The 21,603-nt window shown below is 35.2% G+C and overlaps 2 protein-coding genes and 1 pseudogene across 2 annotated transcripts in view; all 3 read left to right on the forward strand.

The window, feature by feature from the left end:
• LOC108732543 (netrin receptor unc-5-like) overlaps positions 1–10,283 on the forward strand; it is a 232,577-nt gene extending 222,294 nt beyond the window's left edge. Inside the window, exons 5-6 of the mRNA XM_018463415.1 lie at positions 8,824–9,000; positions 10,032–10,283. Of these exons, the coding sequence (XP_018318917.1) occupies positions 8,824–9,000; positions 10,032–10,267 (413 nt within the window). The 3' untranslated portion in view covers positions 10,268–10,283. The remainder of the gene's footprint in view (positions 1–8,823; positions 9,001–10,031) is intronic.
• On the forward strand, positions 3,953–5,767 carry LOC108732542 (annotated as a pseudogene).
• A 1,646-nt stretch (positions 10,284–11,929) lies between the features above and the next one.
• LOC108732508 (ubiquitin carboxyl-terminal hydrolase-like) lies at positions 11,930–12,616 on the forward strand. Its single transcript, XM_018463365.1, has one exon. It carries the CDS (start codon positions 11,930–11,932, stop codon positions 12,614–12,616), a length of 687 nt encoding a protein of 228 aa, XP_018318867.1.
• The last annotated feature ends 8,987 nt before the right edge of the window (positions 12,617–21,603 follow it).

Genomic DNA, 21,603 nt, shown 5'->3' on the forward strand with positions numbered 1-21,603 from the left:
AATGAATAAAACTGGAAAATTGAGAGACTCGAGTCTCTCGTAGAAAGACTGGGATCTCTGACATACGTTGAATTTAGAAAATTTTAACCATGTCTATCGAGACACCACTTATTGAGAGATTCAAGTCTCTGATTCAGAGATTCGAGTCCCTCGTTCAGAGATTCGAGTCTCTCATTCAGAGACGCTAAACAGTTTTTTTGACAGTCCCTCGACAGTCTCTCTCAGCGACACCAGAGATACTCGACGAGAGACGGAGACTCGAATCTCGCTTTCAGAGACTCTGAGAGACTGAACATTTTTATCTCGGGTAACTATTCGCAAATAGAATTTTTGTAGCCAGGTTAGCAACATGCGGACTCTATGTAGCTGCCCTATAAGACGTACAAGAGACATATAACACCTTTCCTCATTCGCTCTTCGCCAGGAATGTGGCATGTGACCTTCCTGAGGAAGAATGTTGAAAAATCAATCAGGTCATAAGCACCATCTGATAATTTTCAAATACGTCCCATTAGAAGATAAATAATCACAAGTATGTTACAGAAGAGTTCCTATGTTTAAGAGTTTAATGTCTCTCTAAGCGAATCCCCATGAGGCATATGTTGAAATTGTAAAGACATGCATGTGCTACGTTTCCCCCATAAGATCCTTGTGAAAAACTCATAAAGAACACTTTACTTCCTTCATTTGCCATATGAGACACACCCCCTGTGATTTCTAGTTGGTAAGCCCCTGTTTTAGTTTTCGTGTCACTTCGTCTTTAGCTAAACCTATTCCCTTAAATGAGTTCGTATTTTGTGGAAAGACTTGAATGCCTGAAACTACCCATGATAGCGTTCCCCCAATCCGAAATTATGAGTTCGCCCCTGGCAAAGCGGACGCAGAACGTGTTTGAATATCAGTTAAATGCCAAAATTACTGTTTACGCGAAGGCACAAAAGCTAATAATGAACACGTACGACCAGCAATAATCATAAAAATAATGTGACGACGACCGACGAGACGATGCGATCCAAGGAACACTTCTTTCTATCTATTCCTTTCCCCAGTCGTCGTTGTTTAAACAGCGGAATAGCGCGACGATTACTGGCGTGACAAAAGGGCATTTACACGGACAGCGCTTTTGTGTACGTGTCAGGCTTACACGCAAAAGTTTAGCAACACGTCTTAGAAACATGCAATCAATTTCAACTGATACACTTGTATATTTGCATACAGCATGATTTTGTTCACCATGTATGGCACGGAGGAGACTAAATAAAAGAGATTTTTAAATGCCGTCATAAAATTTACGAGCATTCCGTATTTGCGTCATGGTTAGGAACGCTACTGAAACATCATGCCAGTCCCATCTATCGGTATTTACTGCTAACTATATCTACGCAAACCATATTAGGTAATAAAAAACAATAATTGCGATTTCGAACTTAATAGTTCACATCACCACGCTATAAGCAGTTTTGATAAATTGCTCACTAAAAACTTGTTTTATTAAAGTTAAACTTATTTCCCACAGCTTCGCTGGTGCACGAAATTAATATTATTTCTCCCCCCATTCACCCCTACATAGTTTTAATGTTATGTCATATCATCGTCTTAGATTTCAAATACAAACATGCCCAAATAGGTGTTACATTAATTACATCAAAGAACAAAAGATAAAGACAAAGCCTCAAGTAAATCTGACCACAAACAAAACTGTACCAGACAATCTCTGCCAATCCTTTTCACCTTGTTAGGGGTTGGATTTCGAAATATCCTTTCTTATTCCTTGTATAAATTATAAAGAAAACATCTGTGAAAAATTTCAGCTATTTAGGTCCAAGGATTTAGCCTGTCAGTAGGACAGGACTTTTCTTTTTATATACATATAAATTTCATAACGCTATTTGGGAGGAGTCCAGTAGAGCATTATGGTCATAGTGTTTTATAATTCCTGTACCTTTTTATTAATTGAATCCTAAAATGGTGCAGGTGAAATTTTTCGTTACGTAATTTATAGGCAGCCCTTAAGAACGCCCTTAATTCTCAAAAAAGTATTTGAAACTGTAATTTTTTAGCATCTTAAATATTTTCTTTCAAGATTTTTATTCTGATCCAATCGGTGGCAATGACACGTAACTTTATAATCAGCTTATAGACCACTTATCACTATCGATTTTGAATATATAAGTACCTATATTTAAATCATCGACTGCTTTATAATAACGCTACCTGCATAGCTATTGATATGTACCTAATGCGTTAAAAATAACATAAAGATTCTGCAAGTACGAAGTGACTATGCAATCACTTCTCAGAAGAAGAAAAGAAAAAAAAAGCCTTGTGATAAACCTGAATCGTCAATAATACTTTACTTGTAATGCGACTATACCTTTTAAGTGAGTGAATACTTATAGACTTCTTAAGCCAAATAAAGAAACGCGTAGGATGATTTGTATTAATCAAAAATCATAAGCGGGTTTTGGTGTAAACAGATATGAGACTTGATGCTTTTTATTCCGTTATTAGATACTCTATTACAACAACTATAAATTTTAGAAAGCACGGTAGTTATTATTCTTATATCAACTGGGAAATACTTTCATGTAAGGGTGTAATTAGACGAATGAAATAAAACTGAAGAGAGAAATACATATAGTCGACTCAAAATTCGTACTAAAAAATAATTGCGACTATATGTATGAAACGATTCTGTATTTCAAATACTATATGAAAAATTAAAAACTGTATATTAAATTGAACTATTTCGAATCGTTTATACCAGTTTTACAAAATATTTTTATTAATTTTGTGGGTCATTTTTCCAATTTCCAAGATTAGTAAAAGACATTTGAAACGTTTGCAAACAGAAACAAAGCTACAACTACATATAGTAAAGTATTATTTACAGTAAAAATTTGAGTTTAACATAGAAATAAATACCAAAACCACACCTATGGTTTGAGAAGATTGATAATACTTTAAAACAACACATTAGCCATGTTATACCCACGTTGGGACTGTCTTGTGAAATAAAATAAAACAAATAGAATTATAAGAATAAGTTGTTTATAACCTTTTAAAACGGCACGTTGTATCTGTACATTAGTAAAAATACAGTGAATCATCTACTATTAGCATTTAAATGTGTCTACGATAGCGGTATCATCGTTCAGTCATTCATTTACTTACTATTTTATCATTTTACATTAAAATAAAAGAAGCTCTCAACTACTAGCGATAACATTACATGCTGCACCCAGAAAGACTAGAGGTTGGACTAAAGGCTTAATCCGGAAAACGAAAGAGTCCCTGGGCGATGAGCCTTTGCGCATTATTTTAGGTATTGTTAATTTTATCAAACAAAAATCAAATGAAAACAAAAGTTACTTGCGTGCGCACCAAATAGCATGCATACTGCACTACTGCGCAGTGAACTGTCGAACACAACTTACGACTCGCGTCATGCATTACGAGTCCCTATACACATAGATTTTCTGCTTCTATCTCGAGTTATCACGTCATAATGCATTAGTACAAAAGAAGTTTTTGGTGATCTGCATTTCTTCGAAACTGTCAGAATTGAATCGCGATTTTGGCTCTCATTAGCACGCTATACACAGCTCCGACAGAACACCGATAGAAAAATAATTAATCCTACTGTTCTAGGATAAGTTCAAACCTTATTAAAAAAGGACCTTGTTGATTCATGCAATATGTTTGTACTAATTCATTGAACCGTGTACAGTGGCAGGTAGGTTAACTCTCCTGTTACCATACCATACCTACCATAATAAAATACGGAACAAATTTTTCAGTTTAGCGTTTGATGGATTGACGAAAATTCTATGAAAATTATGGATTTTTGTACTACAATGCATTTCTTATAAAAAAAAAACGTTATTTTTCAACACCATTAATTTCAGAAAATCCAGTCGTCAAAATATAAAATAACTGTCATACACTGAAGTGGCATGGTTGTCATTTTGATATTAGTGTCATTAAGTAGAAATTAGGCGTTTTGCTAAACCACCCAGTCAGTTTTTAACATGCAGAGTTGGTTCAGAAAGCAAACGGAAGAAAAGTCTCAGGAGGTCTACGACTCGGTTGTGGAAGGTCTAAAGACGATATATAAGTCGAAACTTCTACCATTAGAAGACATGTACAATTTTAACGATTTCCACTCTCCGCAACTCAATGACCCGGATTTCGATGCCAAACCTTTAATACTTCTGGTCGGACAATATTCGACCGGAAAAACGACATTTATAAAATACATTCTGGAACGGGAATTTCCAGGGATGAGAATCGGTCCGGAACCGACCACAGATCGTTTTATCGCTGTTATGTACGGCGACAAAGACAGTGTCATACCTGGAAACGCTCTGGTTATGGATCCGAAACGTCAGTTTAGACCATTGTCAAAGTTTGGAAACGCTTTCCTTAACCGATTTCAGTGCTCCCTTTTGAAATCGCCAGTTTTGAAATCAATGTCGATTATAGACACTCCAGGTATACTGGCAGGAGAAAAACAACGCATCGATAGAGGATACGATTTTGTCGGTGTGCTTGAGTGGTTTGCCGAAAGGGTAGACAGGATCATCCTGCTATTCGATGCACACAAGTTAGACATATCAGACGAATTCCGACGTACCATAGAAGCACTGAGAGGTCACGACGACAAAATTCGAATAGTTTTAAACAAAGCGGATATGATAGATCAGCAGCAACTTATGAGAGTCTATGGCGCTTTGATGTGGTCTTTGGGAAAAGTGCTTCAATCTCCCGAAGTTGCCCGCGTTTATATCGGTTCTTTTTGGGACCAGCCTTTGAGATACGCGTACAACCGGAAACTTTTCGAAGACGAATCTCACGACTTGTTCAGGGATTTTCAATCGTTACCAAAGAACGCGGCGTTACGAAAGCTTAACGACTTGATTAAAAGATCCCGACTGGCTGTTGTCCATGCGTATATTATAAGCGAACTGCGCCGGGAAATGCCTAACGTGTTCGGAAAAGAAACAAAGAAAAACGAACTAATCAAGAATTTGGGAAAAATTTACGAAAAAGTACAAGCTGAACATGGTATTTCGGTAGGCGATTTGCCCGAACTCACGAAAATGCAAGACCACTTGGCCAAATTTGATTTCAGCAAATTCCATAGCCTCAAACCTAAACTAATAGAAGTTGTTAACAAGATGTTAGCAGAGGATATATCTCAGCTAATGGCGATGGTTCCTCACGAATTATCGACTATGTCAGAGCAGACGGAAGTGAGGGGCGGCGCTTTCGAATGTATCAACGATAAATCTTCACCCTTCGGCCATAACCAAGGTGAAGGGGTCAATGCCGGTTACGGGGATCCAGAGTGGATTGTTAACAAGGCCAGGGCGACGTACGACGCGGTATTTGACATGTTAAATCCTGAAGGAGGAAAGTTATCGGGAACGATCGCCAAACAGGAAATGATCAAATCAAAATTGCCTAATTCAGTACTCGGAAAAATTTGGAAATTGGCAGATGTAGATAGAGACGGATTTTTAGATAGAGACGAATTTGCTTTGGCCATGCATCTCATTAATGTCAAGCTGGAAGGGGGTGAATTACCGGACCACCTTCCGGAGCACCTTAAACCTCCTCGGAAAAGAGACAACACTAATCAGTTCATCAAGAACATGCCCACAGACTAATCATTCGCAACACCTAGTAAAATAATAATGAACTACAATGAAAACGAACATTTGACCTATGCGATTGTTTTTGAAATAAATTTTTTATAAAGATATTGGGATAAATATAAGTATTCGCTTATAGCCGAGGACGTTTTAGGGGGTATTGGGTAGGTTTTCCAGATTTCATTTGACTAATGTCTGATATTTACTCCCATCCGTAGTTAGCAAAAAAAAAATGCATTTTTTTTTATTTAATTTTTCACGAATGACAGCCGAATTCATAACTTTGATTGAACGTTAGGTATATTTATACTTTATTTACAGAAGAGACTCGATAGCATGAACATTCTATAATGGAAACCCTCCAGACTATGAACAGAATATTAATTATACTATTACGCCACTGTACCTATACCAAGAACAAATTGAACCTTCGCTTATACAAACGATATTTCCCAATTTCTGTAAATTGTGTAGTAGTAGTTGTGTTATCTGCGTCTTACATACACGCCCCAATTATTTTTGTACACATTACTACTTGGACTGTTGCTTAAACCGAGCGGCATGACCTAGAGATTTAGACCATTGCTTAGCATTCGAGAGGACAGCAGCCCCAGGTCACTTCCAGGTCAGTCTGCCCTGCTCAATGTTTCTCTGTGATTATACTTTGGGTAACTTGGATTGAAACATTAAATGTAATTTTCACTAACGTAAGGAAATTGATGGTGTGAACAACTATTTTTTTTTCGGTTCACAATATCGTATTTACTTACAATTTCCCAAAAGTCTGCAATTTTTCTTGCTAAAATGATATATAACAGTAACTTGATTTTCGGTATGCATCTCCTAGAACTTCCTGGACTTTAATATATTCCAGAGCAATCCGGTTAATGCTATCGGCAATTCATTATTGTTCGTTGTTATCCGTGACAGCGTTTAGTATCCCAGATGGCCATTAAAAGACTAACATGTATCCACGTGTATTGTACCCACAATACGGCGACGGACTGGTCCGTCGGTCAAAAATAAAGGAGCGACGACTCGCGGACGACTCCTTAAATTTTCGAAATGGACCACACACGCCCACGCGCCGTAAACGCCGCACAACGATAAATAAATACGAAGCGGTCATTAAATATAAATAAAATGACAGACCTGTTTCTTTTTCGGATATACCTAGTCAACGTTAAATATATGCGAGGTATAATAATGCGGGTCTCGCTTTTTGAAACCTCGAGACCGCTATCATCGTCCGCTTCATCACTGTTCCCGCTGGTAGTGCTAAGAAGAGCAAAAAAATCATCGAAAATTAAAGATTGTAAAAAACTGATACATCAGATCAATATTTTTATAATTCTAGTCGGAATATAAGCAAAGCATATCGAACAGTTTAGGTAACAGGATAAAGTGTATATTATAATAAATAAAGAACAGTTTTGTTTCAGTAATTTCGGTTGTGTTGTAAGGATGCATGGGCAATTTAATTTACCCTAAATGCTAAACGTTTAGTATTTCTTTACTTGAATGAGTCAAGTGACGATTTATTTCAATAAGCTTTGTTCTAAACACATTTTCAAATTTTAAGTACCTCATCATCTCAAGGTCGTCAGTCTTAGGATTTGTTGCACACGCACTTCCACTCCTTCCTATCCTGAACTAATCTTCAGATCATCCCACATCCTTAACTTTTTGCGAACAGTAATATAATCTAGGTCTACATCTACTTCTCTCGACTCCTGTTTCTGCCTCTAATATGACTCTGACTAGACCTTTTCATACCTGAGAAGGTGTCCTACCAATCTATCTTGCCTATTTTTTATTGACTTCCATAGAGTCCTCTGTTTTCCTATTTTTTCTAATACCTCTAAGTACCTACGAGGAAAAATTAATCGTAAAATAAAAATCGCAAATGTACAGTGAAACAAATTGTGCTTAGGTCTTGATTGTCATAAAGAAAGAAGAAAATTTCCAAAGATTTCTGTTGTCTGAAAAAAATGCGCACATTTTCATTATTGCTTGAAACATTTCGTAGACATGTTTTTTATGTAAGCTTTAGTGTGTAGGAGATTCGTCTTTTTAATCTTCCTTTCAGTATTCGCACGGTTCATTTTCTAGAGATCAAACATTCGCATGAGAAAAGTCCCGTTTTACGGTAAAAGTACCCCCCGAACAAAAGCGGCGCTGAAAGAGGGCTCTCAGTACATTGAAACGCTAACGTCTGCATCACCTTCGAGGCTGCATGGTAAAAAACAATCGGGAGCACGCTAAGCTCCCGCTATAAACTTCACTTCACGGTTTCCAGTTAATCCTCCAGGATAATGTCAACTGCTGTAAGTTTTAACTTCGACGAAGCCCTCTTTGTTTCCACGCTGCCTGTTTCATCTCTTTTAAAACTTGAAAAAGCATCGAATACATTTTCCATTTGTCGTATTTTCAAAGAGCAACAGCAAAAACAGCAACTGCCACTGTTGCCCTCTCGTGCGGAAAATAAGCACTTTTAATGCATGTAGGTATTACGAAAGGCGTACAAACGTCAAAATAACAACAACTACCTACATAAATAGGTACTCTGTTCCATTTTACTTGCAACAACGATTCTCTATTACGAGTCTCATCGCTAAATCGACGTAGTAATTAACATGAATAACAAAAAAGGGAATTCTATCACACTTCTAGCATTAGCTGTTACAATTTAAGATACAATAACAGTTCTAAATCGGCAATTATAAGTTTCAGGAAGTACGTTCTCGTCTTGGGAAAACTCAGCTTTTAAGCTAACTTAAGGAAATTGTTTATTATAACCGAATGTCTACTTTATAAGAATAAATATAAAATAGACGTATTCGAACGTAATTAACAAACATTCTTATCAGAAATTATGATATATGCAAAAAACGATTTAACAGTTTCCGAAAATAAAATAAAGTTTGCACCCATGCTTTATTAAAACAACAAATTATGACTTTACGATCAGTAAAAAAGTTGCAATTTTAACATATTTGATTACGTACACAACATTCGCGGTATTTTAGGGTGTATGGAGTCTATTATATTATATAACAAATATAAGAACTGATTTAATCCTACATTGCCATATCACAATCAGTTTTTAGTAATGGAAATGATAGACTACATGACAATCATTTTTTCATGTATTTTTTTTTTGCAGTTAATGGTGGTTGGTCACAATGGTCAGCTTGGACAGATTGCCACTGTCCTGGTTCAACCTTAGGATCAGGTCAAAAAAGAACCAGAACCTGCACAAATCCTACTCCTAGTAATGGTGGGTTGCAATGTCCTGGTATCTCTGTACAAAGGACCAAGGACTGTCAACCATGCCCTCCAGGTAAAAAAAATATTTTTATGTTCAACTATATTGCCAGCTTTAGTAACTTTTTTCCTAATAGAAGAAAATTCATGCAGAAAAGGAAATAGTTCTGTTAAAAGTTTAAAAACACCTGATGTAACAATTTTTTACTGATTTGTTAACGTTAATGATGTCATTTGTTTTCACCCAAAATATAGCATTTATTAGTAGTGCTTTTTGCTGTTCATTGAAAACATTCGGCAATCATTTTACTTACTATCTTTGAGAAAAAATACATGGATTTTTGTCATTATCATTATGCTTATCAAATTAGAACAGCTATAAATGTTAGTTCGAGAAAACATTAGTCGTTGTAAAGCTGCCCTATAAGTAAAACGAGCTTAGGATTACATTAAAAATAGTTTGTAGCCACCAAATATTGTAAGATTTTTTTAGTTAATAAATTAACGCAGTAATTACATTCTGAAGGAATTCTTCGATCATAAGATCTCTTTTTTCATCATATAATAAATGGTTGCACAAAAATAAAAGAAATTGGAATGAATTTGTTGTTCTAAAACATAAGTAGGGCAAAGAAAGTATAAGAAATGTTCTTACATAAAAAAATATTTAGATATAATTAATACCTACACGTAATACATTAGACGTAAATTCACGTCTTTAAGCTATTTGCCCTATAGTTAGGTGTCTCTGTTTCATGCATTTTTTCGTATTTGCTTAATTAGTACTAACATTATCGCTTTGCTAACACCCTGTTTAATATTTCAAACGCTTACGCTTCTAACAAATCTGTAGAAGAGCTGGTCTTGGACTCCACATATGAAATTGACATCGCAGAGAAAGGTAAGTTCCTTCGGGGTAATTCACTAAACCTAACTAACTTCACCATTTCAATAACTGGCTAATAATTGAAGAACAAAATTTATTTTTTCACTAAATTTTTGTTTTTGAAATTAAATGATGTTTTCAAGGTCTTTGTTTTGGAGTGTGCGGTGTGCGAGTCAAAAAAACTCTTACTTTCCAGTATTAAATGTTTTTTTTTTTAACAGAACAACCCAAATGGTCAGCTTGGTCTGATTGGTCCCAGTGCACTGCAGATTGTGTAAAAGTTAGAAAACGACAATGTATTGGGGTTGGATCAAGTAGCAGTAGGAAACAGTGTAATGGAAAAGATACCCAATCGACACCTTGTACTTCGGATCTGTGCCCATCAACACAACTACCAGGTAAGGAAACTTCTATAACGATGCATTTAAAATTGAAAGTTAAAATTGTTGCGAAATGAATTAGATACCTACTTAATTCATTCATCCGCGTATATTAAAAACAACATTAATACAAATCCGATATTACGTAAAAGTGGCCTTATCCCCGGCATAACTATCCACTACAAGTAAATGTCATGGATTTTTAATTCGGTCAGTGAAGGATTTGAGTACCTTGTTATTACGATTACATGTATACCACTACCACTATTACATCGGAATCTGATTCTGCTGATGCTTACTGGTTATAATGAGTTTCAAATGCAACATTTATCTAATTTTGTTTTTTAAAAACACCATTTTAACTTTCAAATTATAAAACACTATTCCCGATGTGAAACAATAGTTATTAATCTGAAATTTACTTTGGGCACTGAATATAATTATTGTTACATACGTACGTGTGGAATGAAACTTATGTGTAATGTTCTACATGTTAGAAAACATTTTATTAGATATAGTAACGCTACCTATCTTTCAAACACACCATAAATTTCCAATTCAAATTTAATATCAACAAAACTCTATCTTTAGGCCAACAACCCATTGCAGAAATCAATTAATAACTGTGTTTATTTACATAAAACTTAAACTAAAATCAAGAACTGCTCATAAGTTACCAAAACTTAGTACCAAATGTTTCAAATGTTTCATGTTCGATTTGTTGTTAAAATATGAGACTGAATTATTTTGTGCATATGTAGTTTATTTTTGGATCGTGGTCATTTCTAGTGTGTGAACGGTTTTATTACGTATTTAATTGACCAAACTACTACTGGTTGTACTTTATTTACCAAACCAAATCTGGATATCTAACGGAAGGAGTAGTAGGGATATAAAGCAGAGGATAGCGCAGGGTCGTGTCGCCTTTAATAAAAAGAAGTCACTTCTATGCTCGCGAAATGTTAATTTAGAAATTCGAAAAAGGTTGTTAAAGGTGTATGTTTGGAACACGGCGTTGTACGGGTGCGAAACATGGACAGTGGGAGCGGCGGAAAAGAAAAGGTTAGAAGCGTTCGAAATGTGGTGTTATAGGCGGATAATGAGGATATCGTGGGTAGAAAAGGTTAGAAATGAAGAGGTATTGGAAAGAATAAGAGAACAGAGGACTCTATGGAAGTCAATAAAAAAATAGGCGAGATAGGTTGGTAGGACACCTTCTCAGGCATGAGGGTCTAGTCAGAGACATATTAGAGGCAGAAACAGGAGTTAGGAGGGGTAGAAGTAGACCTAGATTAGATTACTGTTCGCAAATAGTTAAGGATGTGGGTTGTTCTAGTTTTAGGGAATTGCGAAGTGTAGCTCAGGATAGAAAAGAGTGGAGATGCGTGTCCAACCAGTCTTAGGACTGACGACCCTATGATGATGATGATGAACGAGTATTAATAGTAAATTTTCATTTTATATATCCCAGACCCGAAACATGCATACAACTATTATTTAGGTAAACATTTCCTGGCAAGTTAATTGTTCCCATATGTGTCAAACGACTTTCACAGCTATGATCTTCTTAAAAAAAAGCGCGAGTAAATCACACTACAAAAACAAAAGTTTTCATGGAAGTCCGGATGTTCAATAGACAGTACACAATTTGGCGTAAGTTTTGACACAAATAACAAAAAAACTTCAGAAGAGAATGCTAATATAAAAATCTCCACAAGATCAACCAAAAATAGCAAAAAATGAATTGGCTTCCGTTAGAGTCGAATCCTGATGTGCTCAACAAGCTTATGCAGAGATTGGGAGTACCGAAACGATGGAATGTGGTTGATGTGTACGGGTTAGACCGTGAGTCGCTACAGTGGGTACCACGACCGGTTCTATCGGTCATACTTCTGTACCCATGCAATGATAAAATCAACGAATATATGGAAGAAAAGTGCAAGGAGATAAAGGACAAAGGACAAGTAATTTCACCGCAGCCGTACTTCTTCAGACAAACAGCCGCGAACGCCTGCGGCACTGCGGCCTTGATTCACAGCATCGCTAACAACAGGGATCAAATTGTCCTTAACGAAGGTGGATTGAAGAAGGCATTGGAAGAAACGGAGAATGCCACCCCCGAAGAACGTGGCGAACTTTTGCAGAGCAATTGCCAGGATATTGTCGACGCCCATAAGGAACTAGCAGGGGAAGGCCAGACCCAAGTGAATGCAGATGAAGGGTCCAGTCACCATTTTATCGCTCTCGTTCACAACAACGGGTACTTGTATGAGTTAGATGGCAAGAAGGAATTTCCGATAAACCACGGACCCACCGAACCGGGAAAACTTCTGGAAGACGCAGCAAAAGTGTGCAAAGAATACATCGAAAAGGCAGAAAATGATATTAATTTCTCTGTCATGGCTTTGACATCGTGCATTCAATAAATCTTTATCGTAAAATCTATTTCGTTTAAACTTTGATATACACACTTGCATTATGTTACCTTGTTGATTGTTTTTCCAAATGATTAAATCAAATTGTTTCGTAGGTATATCGATATAAATAAAGTACAGAAATTCATCCGGGTCAGCAAGACTCGCAGTTTTATTACTCAAAGTAAAAGTTTTACTTTTACATAGTCCCAATACCATCCGGGTATAGGGAACCCTGTTGTGGCAGAAACCGATAATGTATTTAAGTTAGTTCTCTCTGCAATTGAATAGTTGAAAATAGCACAAACATACATTTTTTACTTTTTCTCGACTTAAATTAACTCTTTAAAGAGATTACATGAAAAACCCGAAGAAAAAAAACGAAAATATTCGAAAAATTCCCTTATTGCCTGATATACATGGGCATAAATGAGAGAGTATTTACACTGAAATCTCACGTTATAAAAATTTACTTTTATAAATGCGACGTACTTTTTAATCGTAAAAGAAACGACGTGGCGATTATGGATGCGTGTCGATAAATGCACGTAAATTTGAAAAGTCATTTACGCCCGTGTGTACGGTTTTTATGGTCTCCTTGGGGACATTCAACGTTCGTGAATGATTTCTGATGAAAATATAAAAGGTAACACGACGTACTTTTCGACGGAACAAGCAACAGCGTGACGTTTTTCAGCATGCACAATAATGTTTTTGAATGCGCATCGATGAATGTACGTGCATGTATTAAGGATGTTTGGGAGGTACAATCGGAGACAAGAGTACATAAAATTAGAAATTTGTGATTAATTAGTTTTTGCAGCATATCATGAGGTAAATAAATACTATCTATACTAAAAAAAAAGTATACGGTTTGAGAGAAAATTTGGAATTTGACCAAAAACTTTGAATAAAATAAGAAATAACGAATAATATGGAAAATTTTTAACTGACTTTTGGCAGTGAATATGCCTTGATTTCAACTTCGAAACAAAAAAATATTTAGTTTCAATCTCTATTAATAATGAGCGTAAAACTTTTTAATATGTTTAAATAATAATTAAAACTTTAAAATTGCATTTATTTCAGACAATTATAAATATTATCATTATATTATCAAGTAAAAACGAGATTTTCAGCTAATTTTTCATTTTTTCCTCGATAACCATTTAGTGAATTTGAATAACCTTACGCTAAAGTGATTCTCCAGAGTTCAAGTTACTTATTATGAAAGTTTGAAATTTCTGGTAGCTTTTTTTTTGTTAATAAAAATAAATTTAATCTGTTCGGTTAACGAATCGTGTAAAACTACAATTTTTTTAACTGTTTAGTGAATCGATTTGTAATTGTTACAGGATTTTTAAAATTGAATGAGGAACGTTCTTCCAAATTTTTATTTGTCTCGTAGCATTTTGACATACCTCCCAAACATCCTTAAGTTATCTACGCCGGTTACATCTTATAAAATGGAATCCCCATAAAAGTATTAAAAACCTGTCTATACCTACTAATTATTTTTCATTCATTCCTTTGTGTAGATAGATGTTAAGTTACTTATCAAAGGAATCGGAAAATTATTATGGAAGTTATAATATTCGAAAAATTCTATATGTACAGTGTGGAAGATCACACCACTCTGCTGTAGGATAAAGGTGTAAGTTCACATTTTACCCAAAAAAAAAAAAGATTAAATGAGAAAAAATGCTGAAATAGCTTACTTGCCTCTACTGCCATTTGCTTAATAACAATTTTTGAGGGAGACATCAGCTCCTGGGTGTCGCAATTTCCTACCTTTTTTTTCGGAATTATGTAAATTTTCCTTTGATAAATTTTGGCCGTCGCCGTGGCGTGCAATATGCATAAAATTCTACAGAACTCGCGAAGTTATTACATTAGCCGGGGCACAGTATAATCGGCGAGCGGCAAAACACGTCTCTGGCTAGCAATCTATCCGTCCATAGAGCGTCGTGTATAATATAAGAACGCAAAAGAGTTGGATTTGAAATGGGGTGGCACGGAACCGGGAAAATTAATGGTTTAAGCGCAATATTACGAACTGGAATGTTTTCTCCTGAGCGTTATGAATATTCCGGAAGACATTCAACAAAAGTGTCGCATATACGATTCCACAAACATTCCGACTACGAAAACGTACGCCGATTACGGTGACATGAAATTAACGATGACGTTAAAAAGAATATTCTTATTTAATGGATATGTTTCGGTGAAAAATGAGGGTGCCCATTAGCACTAAGCTTATAAGTGTAGGCGGCCTAACCATCTACATTACTACCAAATGTGCTAATTGAAAGAAAAATTAATGTAAGCCATTTAGATTTCTACTATCATGAATATAAATATAAATTGAGTCGTACTACTGGAAATAACAAATTAGTGAAATTTATAAAATTTGGTGCATTAAAAGTAAAGATTTACATTAGTTTAGTACTCTGTATAAACGATTTTTATAATGATATATGCAATCATACATTAAAAAGAAACTAAAAGGAAAATTGGTAAACAATGGGATTTTAAATTGTTGATAATATTAGTAAATAACGTCAGACTAAGTTATTAAGAGTTCAGCATATTTATAAGCCGTATTCAGTGACAATGGTAAGGGACAATATTTTATCTTGATACGAGTTCTGAAGGCACAAGTGGTTAAGTGTTTCCTTAGAAGAATGGCAAAATTATAATTCCATCTACACGTATAGATGGTCATTTCTTGACAGTTTTATTGCCTGAATTACCACTTTAAATGACCCAACCTACAATTCCTATAGGTCACCGATTAAATCAAAATTGTTCCATGACTATTATCAACTAACTTCTTATTTTGTTCTCTCCTTATTGAAAAAGAAAGGAGGACGATTATTAGTTATCGTAGATACTGAATAAGAGTCTTATTTTTCTCATACAGCCCCTACTTTTTCCATTTACAATTTTCCATTTTTCTATCGTTTCCCGGTTTGTTTTTTTTTTTGTTTTGAATTGCTGACGACTTTATTATACGCCTATTTCCGAATGTCTTTGACAAAGATGCAATAAACTGGCGCTCTGTTGTTCAGTTTTTCCACGTGTATACGAAGAAGCGTCGCCGCTGTCTCCGACGTCATAAATTCCCCTTTTCCATTGGAAATCGTCCAACAGCTTTTCAACAAAAACGCAAGTAATAAGAAATCGGTGTCGTCGCCAGAAATTTATGTTTCATGAAGGGCACCGCGCTGTATTTCGCGCTGTCTTCTTCAGATCCACCGAAGTCGTTTACCAACCAAAGGAAAAAAAGTTTTTAACTCTTAATAAAGGACGCTCCCGCAAACCATATCGAAATTATTCTCACTATTCAACTTATACGAATTAAAACTTTAAATTAAATTTTTTTTACGTTTTAATTTCTTACCAGTGATTTTTTTTAATCTAATTATTAATTTCAATAGAAGAGGTAATTTTTAGTAAGCTTGTATATTTGTCTGGCATTATTCATGTCAAATAATTATTTTGCAAGGAACATCCAAATAGAGACAATGTATCGCCATTTTAGTAAGCTTGTATATTTGTCTGGCATTATTCATGTCAAATAATTATTTTGCAAGGAACATCCAAATAGAGACAATGTATCGCCATTTTAGTAAGCTTGTATATTTGTCTGGCATTATTCATGTCAAATAATTATTTTGCAAGGAACATCCAAATAGAGACAATGTATCGCCATCTAATGGATATTTGCTGCTACTGACAAGGCCGTATACTAACAAGATTAAAATCGCATTAGTTAATAATTTATTTTCGATTACTTTTTACATCACAAAAAAGGGATGTTTTAATTGTAATATTGTAAATTTTACGTTTTGTTAACTGATTTTTGTGGAAACTTAAAACCTACCCGGAAAAACCGAGAAAAATCTTCAACCCAAACTATTTGCTTATCTACAAGTTAGTAGGTAATCCTCGGTGCGCAAGTCCGACTCACCCTTGCTCTAGCTTTCTCCTTCCCCTCCCGACGACCCTAGTCACACATCGTCAATTAAAATGCACGCACATTCGAGACTTATAAATAAATATTAACCTGCAGCATTGAAAATTTATTATCTCTCTCTGACACGGCTTGTCGATAATGCCCCTATCCCTGGAAAAAAAAAAAGAATCGCGTACAGACACCCTTTGTGCAGAAACGCGACCGCTTAATTAATAGACCACTTCATTGCAATCAATAGCTAATCACCCCTATTGAACGTAACCGACAACGTACGGACGCTATCTGTATTACAAGCCTCATTCAATACAAGGCCAGACAGGGTGTTATACCATCTTAATTAGGACTCAGTTGAAAATTGCGTAAAAATAAATAAGTTTAGGGAAAAATGTCTAACTACCCTCCTTGTTGTTCATCATTATATAGATTGTTTTGTGGAATGTAGGCAATTTTAAACTAAACCTATAACAATTATACTGTTTCACAATCTAAGTATATGATATGAAAAAATTAAATTTTATACCTCATGATTTGCAGTAGAAATTTACAAAATCAAGTTTAGCAAAACAAGAATTTGAATTAAACAATAACTCTTTCCCATGTTATAATCTATCATGGAAAACTTCAAATTCTGTTCAGTTAGAGATAGGAGCCGTTATCGAGCCATGCCTAAGGGTCAACTTAACAAATCGATATCCAATATTAAAAAAAATCTTTATTAAACAATAACGAGCCTACAATTAGTAGCAAATATCCACATGTGGCAGTGACTAGGTATCTATCAATCATGCTACATCCAGCAACAGCTTCGGTTAGTCGGTGTTCTGTCTTTCGCGAGCTGATGAGAGCAAAGATTTTCAAATTGTCATCAAATTTTGACGGTTTCGACAAACTATTGACCAAGAACTTACAATTTCAATTTTTAAGTTGAAACTGTCACCACCCGTTATTTCATGATAGTAGTAAGAAAAGGTACCTACAACATCGGCAAGAAATTGAAACCTTACAATATAATTGTATACCTAGGAACACGCTGTATATGTTTGTCATTTAATTTCTACAGATGTGACACGCGTGAATTTACTTAATGAAATTTGGGCGGCCCTTCCTCTCGGCTATTGTTTTCAATTTCGACCCTCGCATTTAAACTGTAATCCGCCACTTAATTGTTAAATTTATTGTAGCTCTTATCGGCCATCCTATCACTGCGAAACACGTCGCGTTTAGGAGACCAGCGGGATGTATTTATGAATACTGAGCTACCCTTAATTCAATTTTTATAGGCGGACGTTTACCCTTATCCGAATTCGTAAATCATCGGAACATTTTCGCCGCTGATTAATACGTGGGGACAAATAATTTTCCCTGTCAAATGCAGAGTCGACTGCGAAATTTATATTTTCCCATGCTTTTTCAATTTACAATCGTTGCCAGAAACAATCGTCACGACCCTTTTTATTACTGTGCAAGATTCAAAATTAGTAGGTATAAAATACAATGTACCCTCTTTCTTTTCTTGTCGTATTGATTTTAAAAGTGAAAGCTTCACGAAAACATTTTTTAAAAAAAATATTAATTATATTATCTCATCACACCACTCAAGCACCCGGAAATAAAAAGTTTCATTATTGCAGAACCTTCTAATTTGTTATAATCATTATCAATCTTATGTGTTTTTTTGGGATTAAAGTTTTAATCACAGTTATACGAAAAGCAAAAATTATACAATTGATAATACTTACAAATTAAAATCCGATATTTTTGCGGTTTGGTTTTTTGCGAGGCCTTCATTACAATTTACAAGGTATAGGGCACAGTTGTTAATAAAACGTCTAAAGGATCCTGAAGGAAGAACTTTTTACTCAAGTGACTAAATGAAAGTCTTGATTACAACGAAAGGGCAGGCCGTACGAACCACCCAATTTGTATTTTATTAGCTGTGGCTCTGAATTGATTAACATTGCAACAAAAACCCTAATGGCCTTTATTACGCTTTCATCAGTTGACTTTTACTTTACTTTTGGTGATACGTAGCGAACGAGTTTTAAATAAAACTTTTCTCGAGTTCTTTTGAATGCTATTTATGTTTCAAACTATGTTTCTGTTGATTTATAGTTGTAGAACTGTATTTAACTGTTTGAAATATTAAAAATAAAATCAATTCGAAATTATATAGTGGAAGCTGGTTATAATAACATCGGTTACAATGAGAACTCCGAGTTAACATCAGTCTTTAATAGTGCCGCATTACTATTCTAACTAACGCAAAAAATTTCTGTGAAGACGAGATGTAATATCATATTTTTATCGCTATAAATCCTTTAAAAAAGAGATGTATTATTGTGGGCATATTCGGCTGTCGACGAAAAACTAAATGTTTCCGAAATTGTTCAGTTTGTCATTCATCACCATTATAAGGTTGTCAGTCCTAAGACTGGTTGGATACGTACCTCCACTCTTTCCTATCCTGAGCTAAATTTTGCATTTCCCTAAAATTAGATCCCTTATCCTACATCCTTAACTATTTGCGAACAGTAAGCTAATCTTAACTTTCTTAACTCCTGTTTCTGCCTCTAACTAGACCTTCATGCCTGAGAAGGTGTCCTACCAAGATATCTCGCCTATTTTTATTGACTTCCATAGACTCCTCTGTTCTTCTATTATTTCCAATACCTCTTAATTTCTAACCTTTTCTATCCACGTTATCCTCATCATGCGCCTATAACACCACATTTCGAACGCTTCTAACCTTTTCATTTCCGCCGCACCCACTGTCCATGTTTCGCACCCGTACAACGCCGTGCTCCAAACATACACCTTTAACAACCTTTTTCGAATTTCTAAATTAACCGTTCGCGAGTATAGAAGTGGCTTCTTCTTATTGAAGGCGACACGACCCTGCGCTATCCTCTGCTTTATATCCCTACTACTACTCCTACCGTCCTGACTTATCTGACTTCCTAGGTATCTAAAATCAGCCACTTCTTCTAATTTTTCGTCTCCTGTCTTTATATTCGCTCTTTGTCATTCATAGCGTACAAATTTCCGCTAATAACGACACTGGGTTATTACATCAAAATATACTATAACCATGATCTGTAGTACCTTCAACGAAATGTTCTCATAAAGAGCCACTTTAAAGGTCTCCTAATTCGTAATCATTTAATTACGTAAACTTATTTATGACACTCTCCACAAAAACTGCATACTTTTTGGGAATAACGTTATGATGGAATGCCGCCGGCGACTATCGATATTGTCTCATCATTGATGCAGTCAACAATCGACAAACGCAGATCATAAATCATTCAGCGAACAAAGGTTGCATAAAAGTTACGGGAAAGTTCCAAAAATATTCAGAAACATTCTATAACAATACAAATAGGTGACCGACCTGCCACGAATAATAATTGAACATAATTCTACTCAATTTTTAAACCGAACAGCATCTTGGAAGAGAATGATTTTATCTTCGATATTTATCCTAATTCTTCGAAAAACAGTTAGTCCAATAACAATTCCGTATAAGTGATATCGTCTCTTTGTCAACGGTTTCTATTTAATTGAATCGATGATAGCAATCCGTTTACGTAGACGCTTCGAGAAATTCGATGGAAATAGAAAAACGTATCTTTCGCAAAAACGTTCGTTCGGGGGAAAACGCTTAACGGCCCCATCGGCGGACCTACCGCTGCGAAAGCGATTAAGTCGGAAATATGGTCAGAGGTTTTTCTGGCCGGTAATGCATCCCGTGAATCATCCTATCTCGAAGTGAAACACTTTAGCCACGGACGCGAGAGAGACGGGTAACAAATGAAACCCAGGAACAACCGCAAATGAAGATTTAGGGATGCACTTCCTTTGTTTACACCAACGGATTTACCACAGTAGTATTTTAGGTAAATGGTCTAAATAAAATGCCAGGCAAGTGTAACTCTTACTCCTCCGCTAAGGGTTGTGTATCAAATCGACTAAAACTGTAACAATTTACCTCTATCAGATTTATTTATCCAGTATTCATGTAATAATATTTATGTGTTTATTTAAACAATGTTTTTAATTTCACTTGACCTGATATATCGAATATACCATTTCATCACAATTCCTTTATAACAATAAGACAAGACTGTGACCTTTCGGGGAATTTTCAATATTTTCACCTTTCACGTGTCATGCACCCATTGCTATACCCTATCTCCTCACTAAAGGTCAAACATGCTACTCTAGAAAATTTATAATAGTTTCCGATCAGAAAACCAATATCTAATAACCGCAAGATGTTAACATTTAACCGATATGGGAAGATATTATTGTTAAAAAATTAAAACAAAAATGCAGTAAACTTTTTAAAGAACCGCTAGACATTTTCATTTACAATTGCTATAATTAACAATTATAATTAATCTACGAAATATTGCATTAAAAGCCATTGCAGCTTAGGAACGCGATTTCAATATTAAACCCTACTATAACATCAAAAATTATTAATCAACCATAACTAAAAATGTCCTTAAAACCGAAATTAACCTACTTGATGTGTAATGCATACGTTATTATTCATCTTTTAACATTGTCATTAACGAAGAACTTTACCAGTACGTTACATTTACGATTCAATACCTTGTGTTATTAGTAAACTTGTACAAGTACACTAGCTTAATGTTTGTTTTGATTCTAAACATAACCAACGCATGGAAATAGCTTCCAACTAATTAGATAATGTCAACACCCACTATTAATAATGGTTTGTAGTATCAACACCAACATAAACACATACTTGTGCAAATTACAACAAACCAGTCAGCTACCCCGCTCTATTAGCGAGTTATCAAAACATAAAGTAGCTTTAGAGCTTTGGACAAGAACGATGAGAAACGAATAAAACAAAAAGATATTGGCTAGACAGCTTCAAAAATATTTTTTGAGAAACTGTAAAACGTGTCTTTCCAAATCGATTTGAATAAATTTAATTTTCCATCTAACATAGAAACTGTCTTCATAATACCCAAAAGTAATAACATTA

Source organism: Agrilus planipennis, unplaced genomic scaffold, assembly GCF_000699045.2.
Source record: "Agrilus planipennis isolate EAB-ADULT unplaced genomic scaffold, Apla_2.0 scaffold48, whole genome shotgun sequence".
In the NCBI taxonomy this organism is placed as follows: domain Eukaryota; kingdom Metazoa; phylum Arthropoda; class Insecta; order Coleoptera; family Buprestidae; genus Agrilus; species Agrilus planipennis.

Excerpts from the sequence above, each read along its gene's own strand:
- LOC108732508 (XM_018463365.1), top strand. The coding sequence starts at position 11,930 with ATGAATTGGCTTCCGTTAGAGTCGAATCCTGATGTGCTCAACAAGCTT.